This window comes from Dipodomys spectabilis, unplaced genomic scaffold, assembly GCF_019054845.1.
Source record: "Dipodomys spectabilis isolate Male_0828 unplaced genomic scaffold, ASM1905484v1 ptg000549l, whole genome shotgun sequence".
NCBI classification, from domain to species: Eukaryota; Metazoa; Chordata; class Mammalia; order Rodentia; family Heteromyidae; genus Dipodomys; species Dipodomys spectabilis.
The window spans coordinates 157,908-173,164 of NW_024871226.1; the positions used below are offsets into that span (position 1 = coordinate 157,908).

General features: G+C 37.4%; 1 protein-coding gene across 3 annotated transcripts in view; it reads right to left on the reverse strand.

Annotated features, from left to right (window-relative positions):
• Scml2 (Scm polycomb group protein like 2) overlaps nt 1-15,257 on the reverse strand; it is a 47,910-nt gene that overhangs the window by 7,547 nt on the left and 25,106 nt on the right. For 2 of the 3 annotated variants that reach the window (XM_042670405.1, XM_042670407.1), the window contains exons 8-14: nt 12,695-12,760; nt 11,917-12,116; nt 10,778-10,895; nt 7,032-7,235; nt 6,162-6,338; nt 2,225-2,332; nt 1,167-1,373 (exon numbers count right to left, since the gene is read on the reverse strand). In XM_042670405.1, coding sequence (XP_042526339.1) covers nt 1,167-1,373; nt 2,225-2,332; nt 6,162-6,338; nt 7,032-7,235; nt 10,778-10,895; nt 11,917-12,116; nt 12,695-12,760 — 1,080 coding nt within the window. The remainder of the gene's footprint in view (nt 1-1,166; nt 1,374-2,224; nt 2,333-6,161; nt 6,339-7,031; nt 7,236-10,777; nt 10,896-11,916; nt 12,117-12,694; nt 12,761-15,257) is intronic. The other variant, XM_042670406.1, reaches the window with a different exon arrangement.

The window sequence follows — 15,257 nt, forward strand, 5'->3', positions numbered from 1 at the left end:
GCACCAGTGGCTCATGCCTATAATCCTAGCTACTCAGGAGGCTGAGATCTGCCAGCCCAGCAGGAAAGTCTTATCTCCAATAAACACCAGAAAACCAGAAGTGGCGCTGTGGCTCAAGTGGTAGAGGGCTTGCCTTGAGCTGAAGAGTTCAGGAACAGCGCCCTGGCTCAGATTTCAAGCCCCATGACTGACCAAAAAAAAATCTTTCAGAATTTTTTTATTAAGGCCTTTCTTCAAATATTTTGAAAATATTAAAACTAAAAAATTGTATGCATTCTCATTACCTGATTCATGTAACTATAACCCCTCTGTATTTCAACTCTATAACAACAATTGAAAAAAAGACTACTGGTCCACCACATATAGAATAACTAAAGTCAGAGACAATCTTTAAAGGAATAAGAAAGACAGAAGTGACAATAATAAATGTGTCACAGTATGCTCACAGTGAGGTTGTCCAGAGATAGCATCAATAATAAAAAGAAGAGAGTTACTTGGTTTCTACTTCATTCATTACTCAATCTAGCTTAGATGCTAGAAAGAAAAAAGCCCACTTATTTCTACCCTCTCTTTCCTATACACTTAACCTTTAAAAGGGCAAGAGGAATAATCATCTTTGAACATGATGGTTGTTTCAGATTTTTCCAAATGTCAACAAGATGCTGCTTTGTTTACCCAGGCTACTGGGCACCGGTGTCTGACAGTGAATGGCAGAGAATCTGGAGAATGGGAAAAAGATCCAGCTTCAGAAACAGGATGCCAGAGCTCTGTTCTGGCACAGGAGGTATACAGGCTATAGATAGGAAAGGTATCAAGAAAACAAAAAAAGGAAAGAGAATATGTCTTTCTAGGCTTTGGAGTCACTAGTGGTTTCAAAGATCTAACAGTACTCAAACAAATGACAAACTGCAATTGCTAGAAAATTACTAATCTGAGAAATCTCTATCAGAAATATAGTTGATGATTCAAATCTCCAGAGATAACTGTGATGACATGAGTATTTCAATAGCCATAATGGCTTAGCTCTGGCAATGTTGTGAATGGAAGAATTTGGCCTCCATAATTTTGGCACTTTCTCCAATATAATACATTCTCAGGAGATGCTACTGAATGTAGAAACTTCGAGAAAAAATACATTGCCTGATGATCACTATATTTGAATATACCTTCACTTTTGCTCTGCATTTGAAATGGAGAGTCAAAGTAACTGCTCTTGGTAGGTGATTTCTTCTCCTCTGAAGGTAAACTTGAGGTAGCTGGCAGAATTTCACAGACAGAACTCAAACAATCTCCTACACTTAGTGGTGGATTCTTGGGATCTTCAAGAGTTTTTTCCTCTAGGAGCATATCAGGTCCTTCAAGCAACAATTTTTCTATAGAGAAATAGATAAAAGGAGGCTATTTTCAACACAACTACTGCTCAAATACTATTAAACAGACAAAAAAAATCTCGTTTCTAGAAATGATTTACTTAATCCATGCTATACGGAATCAACTATGAACTATTGTTTTTTTGTTGGGCTGGGGTTTGACCTTGTGCTTGGCAGGCAGGCACTATACCACATAAGCCATGCCTCCAACTCCTGAACCACAAACTTCTAGCACAAAGCACATAACCATCCCATCTTCATCATATAGTAATGGATTCTGTTTTGAAACCCAAATCGATTCATGTTATCACCTGAATTTCTCATGTTAATTTCAAAGTTCTTGCCAGTCTTGTCACCAACGATGTTAATATCCCATAAAAGCATTTTTTCTGGGCTAAGGGCATGGTTCAGGTGGTGAAGCACTTTCCTAGCATGCACAAAACTCAGTCTAATCCCCAGTACCAAATGGGGTACAGAAGCACTGGTACTTAGGAGTTTAATTCTTCAAAACTACTTATTATAACATGATCATAATGTTGGTTCCTAACACTTGCTTACTACTGGAGCAATGAACAGTTTCACTGAATAAAAGTAATGATAAAACTCCATTATCAGTTTTTAGCAAGTAAGGCTGAATGGAAAAAGGTTATTACATTTCTTTTTATCTTGGGAGAAATGATGGTATATACTTCTAAAGGTAGGGCAGTACTTGAGCTGTAAAAGTTACAGCCTAACTGCCAAACTCACTTGGGAAAATATACTTCCTTACCTCCAAGAACATCATCTCAAAGCATTCATAAGTGGTAGCAAAAGAACTTCCTCTCCCAATCCTGGAGCATGTAGATGCTATTTACCTTTAGAGGGATGTATCATTAATTTGGGCAGCTTATGAGGGGCAGCTTCAAAATGTATTGGTTCCTGAGGTCGTTTCATTCTCTGAGTTTCACTTGGTTCCTCGGTCACTGTTTTTAAAAAATGTGTTCTAATTACTATATTCTATATATGGTAATTACTATATTACTATATTCAAACATTTTTGTATCAGTATGAAATGTTTCTCAACTGTTTGCATACTATAACTTTATCAACAATGGCAGTAATTCAATTATTCATAAGCATGTGTTTACAGCATCCTATTACATATTTCTACTGAAATAATTCAATGTATTTCCAAGAGGAATATGCCTACACTTTATTTATTCTGGGTTCATCTGATCTCTCTAAATACCTAAGGAAGATGATAGTGAGGTAACTCATAAAAAGACCTGACAAGCTGGTCACCGGTGGCTCAAGCCTATAATCCTAGCTACTCAGGAGGCTGAGATCTGAAGATCATGACTCAAAGCCAGCCCAGGCAGAAAAGTCTCTGTAAGACTCTCATCTCCAATTAAGCACTCAAAAACTGGAAGTGGTGCTGTGGCTCAAGTGGTAGAGTGCTAGCTAGCCTTGAGCACAAAGAGGCTCATGGACAACGCCCAGGCCCTAAATTCAAGCCCCACAACTGACAAAAAAAAGAAAAAAGAAAAAAAAAAGACCTGAAAAAACTGCTCCCAAGATCAAGAGGAGTTAATATGAGATATGGAAAAGTAGATACTCTATTTTCTAGGTGATTCCATCTAAGGCTACTCTTACAATGAGTCTACTGCTTACTTATCAATCAAATGTACTTCTAAATAAATTAATAAAATTAAATTCCAGAAAGGGAAGAACTATTCTAGGCTAAACTTAAGTATTTCCATCACTTTTTCCCATGAATTATATTCCTGATCCATGTTAGTGAGCTAAAAATAGGATTTGACCCAAACAGAGGGTTCTGTGGAGGCAAAAATAAATCAGGAAATGATTTAGCCAGGCACTGGTGGCTCATGCCTGTAATCCTAACAACTCAGGAGGTTGAGATCTAAGGATTGCAGTTCAAAGTCAGACAGGGCAGAAAAGTCCCCATGAAACTCTTTATCTCCAATTAACCACTCAAAAAAAAAAAAAAAAAAAAAAAAAAGGAAGCCAGGTGCCAGTGGCTCATACCTGTAATCCTAGCTACTCAGGAGGCTGAGATCTGTTCAAAGCCAGCCCGGTAGGAAAGTCTGTGAGACTCTCATTTCCAATAAACCACCAGAAAACTAGAAGTAGCACTGTGGCTCAAGTGGTAGACTGCTTGCCTTGAGCTGGAGAGCTGAGGGACAGTGCCCAGGCCCAGAGTTCAAACCCCATAACTGACAAAAAAAAAAATCGAAGTGGCATTGTAGCTCAAGTAGTAAAGTGTTAACCTTGAGCCCAAAGTGGTTCAGGGACAGTGCCCAGACCCTGAGTTCAAGCCCTACAACCAACCAAAAAAAGAAAAGAATAGATTTAGCTGAGTCACACAGGTAGTGACAAATTGAAAATAAAAATCTTGAGGGGCTTTCCCCTATGGGACCTTTGCTGGTTCTAGGACTATATGCAAAAATGAGTAAGGCTGAAAGCTCTTAAAAAGAACTGGAATCTCCAAAACTCTCCTGTAGCTCAGGAAATAAAGACTCACCCAAGGAAAAGGACTAACTCAAATACTCAATAGTTTATGACTCAACATGAACTTTTTTTTGGTAGTAATGAAGTTTAAATTCAGAGCTTTGAGCTTGCTAGGAAAGCTTTCTACCACCTGAATCATATCCTCACCCCTATTTTCTAAGTTCTTCTGGAGTTTGAACTCAGGGCTTTGCATTGCTAGGAAGATGCTGTACTGTGCAACCTCTAGCCCTTTTTTGTTGTTTTGAGACAGTCTCGCTATCCCACTATGTGGCTTGAGTTGGCCTGAACACATTATATAGCTCAGATTGTCCTTGACCTCATGATCCTCCTGCCTCAGCCTCCTGAGTACTGAGATCATAGGTACATATCACCATGCCTGTCTCAATTTTGTGAATGAAGAAGAAGGCTGACAATCTGAGTTGCAAATCTCTAAAAATAAAGGCATAATGTCCTATAGTCTTTCAGGGCTTAGGAACTACAGAATTGCTAGGTTTTCCTGGAGAAGAACCAAACAGAATTATTTTCTTCCCTTTTCCTTATTTTTCTTTCTTTTTGACAATGCCAAGAACCAAGCTTGGGCCTTGTATATGCTATCCAATCACTCTACCAATAAACTACCATCAAACAAGCTTCAGTCCCAAACAAGCTGAGTCTCTGACTGGAGTTAGCCCCTGTATCTTTCTGTCTAAAAGGGAAAAGAAACAGGTAGAAATCTAGAACATCTATGGATATTTTATACATAATATTCAATATACTGAAAAAAAAAACAGATACGCAAAGAACACTGGCATCAGTAGGCAAGCATTATAATTTTGCACAATAAAAAAATGTCACCAGAGAACCTATTCTTGGTAGCAAACCAGTCAGCTGGACAGTAAACTGAAGCAACCACTGAGAAAAACTGCTTTAATGGTAACTACTAATGCTGAACCTATGCATTTCCTAGGACTTAGTAATTCTACTCCTAAATAGAAACATGATACAAAGACATACATATTTCATCAAGACACATGTACTAAAAAGTTCACCATAATGCTATTCATAATCACACCAAACAGAAAGTACCTAAATGTATACAAACAATAATAAAGGCATATTTACATAATAGAATATTATACAACAGTGAAAATGAAATGTTCTATTACATAACAAATCTTAATACGTAATACATAACAAATCTTAACATAAGTGAAGAGGGCTAGCCACAAAGAAATACTGTGATGATTCCATTTGCACTAAGCTCATAAACAGGCAAAACAAAGATGATACTAGAAGTCAGGACAGGAGTTATCCTCACAAGGATCTAAGGGGAATAGCAGATAGAAAGTGGCACTGACACATTAGGGGTTTTTCTAGAGTAATAGTAATGGCTAATTTTTTCAACCAAGATTTCACTGTTCAGCTGTGCTTACTTTGTAAACAATGAATTTTCTCTATATATTTTCTACTTCACTGACATGTCCTAAAATTGACAATTGCTAAAATATGCAAACAAGGCATTTGACAAAAGTTCCTGAGGTGGTTTTGTTGGTCATAGGGCTTGAACTGAGGGCCTGACCATTTTCCCTCAAGGCTAGCACTCTACCACTTTGAGCCATAGCACCACTTCTGGTTTTCTGGTTGTTCAATTGGAGAGAAGTGTCTCACAGTTTTTCCTGCCTGGGCTAGGAAAGTGATCCTCAGATCTCAGCCTCCTCAATAGGTAGAATTACAGGTATGAGCCACCTAAGCTGAGTGTTTTATCCTAAAAATCCGTACTCTCATTTTCTACAAAACGTACATTGAATATAATGACTGTACTAGCTCATCCTTCTTCCCTTCATTCATGTGCTCCCCCTCTGTGTCTCTGTCAAAATTGATAAACAGTACATTAGGTGTTCAGAGGAGTTACACCTTGGACTCCTCCCCTAAATATACCATCCTTTAGTCAGTTTTGTGTATGTGCAGAGAGCCATGTATATGTTATCATGCATGTTTGTATTTTAGATCAAGCTTCCACATGTAAGAGAAAACAGGTATAAGGCTAATATCTTTAAAGCCATACTTCAATATAATAGAAAATGTGTAACTGTGAATAATCATTTTAAAAAAGCCAAAATAACCCTATGCTTTAATTCTCAAGTCCATTAACACATCAAGAAATTACTTTCTAACTACATATTACACATTTGGCAAAAATGCTTACTTTAGAAAAGGATAGAAAGAGAAACTCTGCTGTATAAGATCCTCACGTATAAAATATAAAATAGAAGCATAGCATAAAAATCTTTATTTTTGTCTCACCTGGTTTATCTTGCTTTATAGGGCTATGAATATTACCCTTAAAAGAGCTAAAAGGCTGGCTACTCAAAAGGTTATCACACTCCAGGCTGTGACACAAAGTCTCAAGAAAGCGAAGAGCAAATGATGCACTATTTACTGGAGGGAGCTGGATGGCATGATTTTCTCCATCAAAGGAGGCTGTTGGGGCAGAAGAGATGTCAATATCTCACAGAGAGAGAAATAAAACATAGTAACAAAAATTGCCTCATATTAGGAAATGTATAATTCATGTTTTTTATAATTAATAAAGGAATAATCTTACACTAAAATGTTTCTCTCATTCAAACACATTTTTAACCAGAGCTTGCTCTGGTTAAAAAAAGTCTTACTTTAAAATATTTAGAAAGTAAACAGAATAGAAATCCTTTGATAAAAACATTTTCTTCTATTCCAAACATTCTACTGGCACAAATGTTGTAGTGTCTAATAACAGAATCACAGAAATCACAAGTTGCATCTTATCTTTCAATGAGTTCTTGAGTTATATTTATATTTAAAACTTCTTATAGAGCAATCTGTTTGCTATATAAATGTAAAATGTACAATTACTGAGGTACAAATACATAAAAAGAAAATTCCATACCTCATTAGAGTGATATTAATAATCACTCTAACATCATTTGTCTATTTGGCAAGTAAAGTTCCCAAAACAGTGCTAGGTCTATAAACATTCTGTAACTATTGTACATATCTCATTACAAAAGTGTAATAAAGATTATAGCACATTAATAGAATATAAATATTATAGTCTACATGTCATAAAATCCTACCTTGCCTAATTTGAAAATCAACTTTGGAAACAAAATTAAGTAAAGGATTAGATTACTATACCAGTTATCACTTCTCCTCCACGATTATCTGGCTTGAGAAATCCAAAAACAGTCTTTGCCTCAAAGGCACAATCCACGAAGGACTGCACAGTCCTACGAAGTATCACATTCACAGGGCCTGGGCCAAAGTGATCAGGAAGATTCTGGATTTTCTTTGGATCCAGGTGAGGGCCAGTGTTTCCATGTTTGTTTATATAGACACAGACTTGAGGAAAAATGTGTTCATCGACACAACAACAATAAATGAGATTAATTAAAAGAAGCTTTGCGAACATAGTACACAATTACTATATCCCATTTGTCACTCCATTTAAGGAAAAACTAAGTATGGTTAATAGTAGTGTTTCTTCTGCTACCTAAAAATATGTAGGCAAATTTATCAGCATATTTGAATACATATATTAAATATTCAATGAAAAAGTCAAAATATGTCTTCAATATTTTAGAGTTTTGTTCAAATTATATAAAAACTGTAGCATATAAGGTTTAGGAATATTCTTCATATATTTTTATACTATGTAACATGGTACAAAGAGAGATGAATATATTTCTTATTTAATTGTAAACAACATTAATTTCCTTGTGAAACTGGTCATCTTGATATATTCCTTTTTCAGACAATTTCTTTTAAATCACCATATTGTACTTCAGTTGTATTTTCTAAAATAACCAAATATTTAAAGTATATTCCATACTAAGTTCTAATCATGCATATTTATTAAGAATATAAAAATAAAGCCTGGTGCCAGCAGCTCACACCTGTAATCCTAGCTACTCAGAGGGCCGAGATCTGGTTCAAAGCCAGCCAAGGCAAGAAGGTCCATAAGACTCTTTATCTCCAATTAGCAACCAGAAAACCAGAAGTGGAGCTGTGGCTCAAAGTGGCAAAGCACTAGCCTGGAGCAAAAATCCTCAGGGACAGCACTCAGGCCCTGAATTCTGGCACCACAAACAACAACAATAACAACAAAAGACTATAAAAATATCCATTCTATATACGGCAAGGTTCACTGGAAAACTAAAATTCCTTAATAAAAGTCTAATACAGAATTCAATTATAATCTCAAATTAATCATTTTTATTTATCAGAATCAATAAATATACATCAATATACACTGTAAAAACATGCAGGTAAGCTATGCACTAGTGGCTCACATTTGTAATTCTAGCTACTCAGGAGGCTGAGATCCGAGAATCATAGTTCAAAGTCAGCCTCGGGCAGGAAAGTCCAAGAGGCTCTTATCTCCAATTAACCACCAGAAAACTAGAAGTGGTGTGGCTCAAATTGGTAGAGTGCTAGCCTTGATTGAAAAAGTTCAGGGACAGTGCTAAGGCCCTGAGTTCAAGCCCTATGTGGCCAAAAAACAAACAAAAAAACATGCAGGTATACCAACCATTATCAAAACTAAATCAAGAGGCACATTATTTTTACCTCATTAATTTTGACTGCAAACTTTCATACATAGACTGTATTTATTATTGTAAAAACCCATTAATCTGTTTTACTACATTGAAACACATGGTAATGCAACTTTGTAGCAATATAGGAAATAGAAATGCAGTGGTGATTAAAACTCAAACCAGAGTTACTGACGTCACAGATACATCCTCTCAAACACAAGCAAAGCTGAATAAGAATTTCAATGTTTTGTCTGTGCCCATCCTAGGGCTTAAACTCGTTGCCAAGGTACTGCCCCTGAGCTTTTTAACTCAAGGTTAGCATTCTACCATTTGAGCCACAGCTCAACTTTCTCCTGTTTTGGTGCTGAATTGGAGATAAGAATCTCTTTGACTTTCCTCCCTGGGCTGGGCTGACTTCATACCATGATCCTCACAACTCCAGCCTTCAGAGTAGTTAGGATTACAGGTGTGAGCCACACAATGCCTGCTAAGAATTCCAATGTTTTATCTCTTCTCTCTTATATAGATTGATTATGTCTTATCTGAAATGCCTGGGACTAGAAGTGCTTCAGATTACACAATGAGAATATCTTGGGGATAAGAGTTAGGTCTAAACACAAACTCTTATATTTCATATATGGGAAATAAATTACACACAAAACTCTTTTATATCTCATATGTGAGAAATAAATTATGTACAGACACTATTTTTACGATGTTTTTGGCACCTGTGTTTTGACTGCAACCCACCACATGAAGTCAAGGGTTTGTCACTTGTGGTATCACACTAAGCGCTCAAGAAGTTTTAAATTTTAAGCCATTTCAGATTTCAGATTTTCAGTTTACATATGGTCAGCCTGTATTTATTTAACTAATCTCTCCTAATAATGGACTGAAAGTCAGAAATAAACTGTAAACTAAGGTATGCTAAAGTAATACTTTTTAAGGTGATCTCTCTTTAAAAAAAATAAACAATGTAATTATATTTTAGTCAAGAAAGAAAAATGTTGAAGAAAAAAGTCCAAGGAAATGTGGGCACTGGTGGCTCACGCCTGTAATCCTAGCTACTCAGAAGGCTGAGATCTGAGGATCGCAGTTCAAAGCCAGTCCAGGCAGGAAAGTCCATGAGATTCTTATTTTCAATTAACCACCTGAAAACCAGAAGTGGTTGGTGCTGTGGTTCAATTGGTAGAGTGCTAGCCTGGAACTGAAGACTCAGGGACAGCGCCCAAGCCCAGAGTTCAAATCCCATGAAAGACCAAAAAAAGGAAAAGTCCAAGGAATTAGAAGAGTAGAGGGAAAATAATTAAGGACCTAGGACAGGAAGCCCTAGAACATGTTCTTTAAAAACAGGAAAGGAATAAGGAAATATGCATAGGAGATAAGAGGAATTGACTTGACTGGGTCTGTCTTCTTTCACATTCTTTACATAGCAAAGAACAGTCAAAGTCACAACACCTGACAGGCAAGGAAAGGATCTGTCAAGAGAAAGTATTTTCAAATGAATTTTTTGTGGGGGTCAGTTGTGTGGCTTGATCTCAAGGCCTGGGCACTGTCCCTGAGCTCTTCAGCTTAAGGCTAACACTCTACCACTTGAACCACAGTGCCACTTCCAGTTTTCTGGTGTTTTATTGGAGGTGAGAGTCTCATGGACTTTTCCTGTCCGGGTTGGCTTTGAACCTCGATCCTCAGATCTCAGCTTCCTGAGTAGCCAGGATTACAGGTATGAGCCACTGGTGCCCGGCTCAAATGAAAATTTTAAAACTTTGAAGTAGCTGTAGAAATACAGACAATAGCCAGGCGCCTGTGGCTCATAGTCTGTAATCCTAGCTACACAGGAAGCTGAAATCTAAGGATCGTGGCTCAAAACTAGCCCAGGCATGAAATTTCATGAGACTCCTATTTCCAATTAAGCATCAAAAATACAGAAGTGAAACTGTGGCTCAAGTGGCAGAGCACTAGCCTTGAGCAAAAATGTCCAAGGACAGAGTCCAGGCCCTGAATTCTAGCCTCAGGACCAGCAAAACAACAACAAAAAATACACACTATACAGTGGCAAAATAAAAAGAAATTGAGAATCAATTCACTAACAACATAAATGTTATAGATCTTAACATATTTTAAGACACTGAATTTTCAACTGACTTTACATATTTAAACATACATTTTTCCTTATTATCAAATTGAACAGTCATGATGACTTATAAAATGCTTTAATGTGAAAACGCTTAAGGAAATATTCACTATTATCACCTTTTTACCTCTTATTCCCAAGAATTATTTCCAGATACTGAAAACAATACAGAATATAAGGGAATTTTACAACCTGTAAAAATACTAAATTACCTGTAGACATCACTATTTTAGATGGTCCAGAACTAGCATCCTTAGAACTGCCACGGCCTCTGGTCAGAGAACGCAGAGAAGCTGAAGATGTGGAACATAATACAGGAATAAATTTTTCCTGTTAAAAACAAAGAACATGAGTTTACATTATGCTCAAAATTATAGCCAACACTGGTTCACAAAACTAGTTATCAGAAGTCCTCAGGTTGGAAATCTTCTGTGTATCATGAACTGCAGTACTTTTCAGAGTTCCTCAAATGTGCAGGAAGCGATCAAGAAGCCAAGATTCTCTGATCTAGTTCAACTCATTACGCCTTAGTCAAAATAGTTCACTATATAGAACTTAGTTTTCTGAGGTTCCTTCCATGCAATAAATTTTTTTCACACTGCTAAAGAAAAGTCTATAAATTTCTTTTTTCTTTTTTTTTTGGGTCCGGTCGTGGGGCCTGAACTCTGGGCCTGGGCGCTGTCCCTCAGCTCTTCAGCTCAAGGCTAGCGCTCTACCACTTCAGCCACAGCACCACTTCCGGCTTTTTTCTTTTTGCTTATGTGGTGCTGAGGAATCAAATCCAGGGCCTCAGGCATGCAAGGCAAGAGCTCTACCACTGAGCCACCTTCCCAGGCCTAGTTGAATATTTTGTTATTATATTTCTATCACTTATGAAATATGGGCAATTTTGATAAATTATTTCTTCAGTATTTTCTTTTTTGCCAGTTACTCTCTTTTCCACCAATTACATGAGAATTAAACCTTTTGGGGCTGGGAAGGTTGCTCAGTGGTAGAGTGCTTGCCTTGCATGTATGAGACCCTGGGTTCGATTCCTCAGCACCACATGAGCAGAAAAAGCCAGAAGTAGTGCTGTGCTCAAGTGGTAGAGCGCTAGCCTTGAGCTGAAGAGCTGAGGGACAGCGCCCAGGCCCAGAGTTCAGAAGCCCACGAATGACAAAAAAAAAAAAAAAAGATTCCAAGTACTCAAAATTATTAATAAAAAATATGTGTGTGGCTTTAGTTTAACACCTTTACAATAAAAGTGTATTGCAAAAAAGACCTCAGTATATTCTTAATAAATTTCTAAACTCTATGTAATAAATAATAAAGCATGGCAGAGAAATATAAATTAGCAAGGTATATGACTAACCTTGGTTTTCTTTGAAGTGGTAGTTTTAACAGAGCTCCCCTTCTTAGGAACTGGAATAGATTTAGGTTTTTTAATTCTACCAGATTTCCTTGTTGACCCTGTTGCTGGTGTTGCCATGGTTTTCTTCGGAGTTTGCACCAGCCGCTGGGTCTCTCCAGAAGCAGAAGATTGTGCTTCAGCTACAGCCTTTGTATCAGGAACTGAGAGAACAACACGGCAAAAAATAACAATAAAACAAAATAACATAATTAAGGCATTATCTTGTTATGAATACTTAAGTGTTTAACTTAATCTTCATTCCCAAAGCTTATTCATCAAAATAAAACAAAGGTACTATTTAAAATGTTTAATGTATATTAAGATTTCACATTATCTGAAAATTTAAAGAGACCTTTTTGTGTGTGAGCCAGTACTAGGGTTTGAACTCAGGGCTTGGGTGCTGTCCCTGAGCTTTTTTGCTCAAGACTAGCACTCTACCACTTGAGACACAGCTCTACTTCTGGCTTTTTTGGTAGTTAATTGGAGATAAGAGTCTCACAGACTTTTCTGCCCAGACTGGTTTCCAACTGCGATCCTCAAATCTCAGCCTCCTGAGTAGTTAGGATTGCAGGAAGAAGCTTTTATAAAAAGTTAGCTTTGAAACATTGAAAATTTCTAGCAGTTTTGACAACTTTCATTTTTTTCTTAACTCAGAAATCTTTCAGATGCTAAACAATTTTTGCCATATATAGTAATAATCTTTCAAATCAATATAGAAAAAACAAAGCAAAGCAACTACCTATGGCTTCTTCTTCATCTTTCAGAGGTCTGGTCACTCCTCTGCTCTTGGGTGTTTTTTTTTTAGCTTTATTGAGGTATAATTGAAAAATAAAAATTATACATATTTAAAGCTATAATACATTATATTCCTATATGTATATCAAATAATGTTTCATATACTACAATTAATACATAATGTTATCATGGAAAGGCTACTATCATGCCCAAATGATCTGTAGCTACTAGTTATCTGGTAGCCTAATCTAGTCAATTTTATTATCTTGAACAGAGATTACCTGCCAGGATTACTTTTGTCCATGTTTGAAGGCAAACGTGTGTGTGTGTGTGTGTGTGTGTGTGTGTGTGTGTGTGTGTGTGTGTGTGTGTGTGTGTACACACGTATCTCTCAACAACTGTATTAGCACTTAAAATTAAATTTTACATACTTGTTTGAAGGCAAACGTGTATGTGTGTGTGTGTGTATGTGTGTGTACACACATATCTCTCAACAATTGTATTAGCACTTAAAATTAAATTTTACATACTTGTGCCAAATAAAAATTCTTTATAGAAAGAGCTATGAAACTATTTACTTACCTGATCAAAAGCCAACTACTTGCTGGGCGCTGGTGGCTCATGCCTATAATCCTAGCTACTCAGGAGGCTGAGATCTGAGGATCGAGGTTCAAACCCAGCCCGGGCAGGAAAGTCCATGAGACTCTTATCTCCAATAAACCACCAGAAAATCAGAAGTGGCACTGTGGCTCAAGTGGTAGAGTGCTAGCCTTGAGCTGAAGAGCCCAGGGACAGCATCCAGGCCCCAGAGTTCAAGACCCAGGAAAAAAATAAAGCCAACTACATTTTTTTTTTTTTGGTCAGTCATGGGGTTTGAACTAAGACCCTGGGAACTATCCATGAGCAAATTTCTTTGCTCAAGGCTAGGGCTCTACCACTTTGAGCCACAGCTCCACCTCTGGTTTTCTGGTGGTTAGTTGGAGATAAGAGTCACGGATTCCCTTACCTGGGCTGACTTCCAACTTCGAACCACAATTCTCAGATCTCAGTCTGTGTAACTAGGATTAGAGGTGTGAGCCACTAGACCTGGTCTCCAACTACTTTTTTTAAAGATCTTCATTTTACAATTTCAAACAGTCTATTGTTTTGTTGCTGACATATTCAAAGACTAGTATGTGGTAAATTTCACCTGTGACAGAAAACATTACATTTTGCAACCTTTTTATCCACATTCTAACACTTAGCAATCCAAGAAAAAAGAGTAACACACCCCCTCACTTGCTAGGGCAAAGGAACACTTAACTGCAACCATTGGTTTTACAAATAGTTGGAAGCCAGGCCAGCCCTGACAGATAAATCCTTGAGACTTTTATCTCCAATTAATCACCAAAAATGCCAGAAGTAGAGCTGTGGCTCAAGTGGTAGAGTACTAGCCTTGAGCAAAAAAGGCTCAGGGCACAAAACATCTTTTTGCTAAAGGTGTGTGATATATAAGCAGGGAATATGCTACTCACCTTTAATTTAAAAAAAAATTATATGAACACCTAGCCAGGTGCCAGTGGCTCATACCTATAATCCTGGCTACTTGGGAGGCTGAAACAGAAAGGTTCACAGATGGAGGCCAATCCAGGCCTCCAGGTGATTGAAATCCAAGAATTAATATTCAAAATTTTAGCTCACAAAGTTCTGTCTTAGTCTGTCCTATCTCTTCCTATTACATACACATAATTAAAAACAGACTCAAGCTGGGTGCTGGCGGCTCACGCATGTAACCTAGCTATTCAGGAGACTGAGATATGAGGATCGTGGTTCAAAGCCAGCCTGGGCAGAAAAGTCCATGAGACTCTTTTCTCCAATGAACCACCAGAAAACCAGAAGTGGCATGTAGCTCAAGTGGTCGAGTGCTGGCCTTGAGCTGAAGAGCTGAGGGACAGCACCCAGGCCCAGAGTTCAAGACCCATGACCAACAACAACAGCAAAAAAACAAAAACAAAAAACAAAAAAAAACAGACTCAAAACTTTTACTATTTGTTACTATTAACACACTGTGTAAGCTATACCCACTAACCTCCCAGCATCTACATTCCCACCTATCACAGAGTATTATAGTGAATGTAACAACTCTAAAATCTGCTTAACTAGCCACTGTCTTTGTTCTAGGGTTCACATCCATATATGCTACTATCCAATGGACTTATGTACTTGGATGCCCCAGTTACGCTGTATCAGTTAGAATTAAATTCACCTAAAAGTAAGAGAAAAGGCTAAAATAGTATAGCTAAATACTTAGTTTATTTCAGTTTATCTCTCTCAAAGAACAGTCTGGAAATGAACTATATAGACTAATATGAAGTTCTTCCCTACAAGGAACTACAACTCCTTCCTGCTTTCCACTCTGTATTACCTATGAGTCCCTATCACATGGTCTAGGAAAGTAACTCACAGCCAAAACCACACTTCTAGTACCAGGATAGAAGCAGGAAAAAGGAATAAAGGAGGACACAGTTCAATTCTCTATAATATACTTCCTAGAAGTGGAACACACTGTGTGTACTTAAGACTCATAG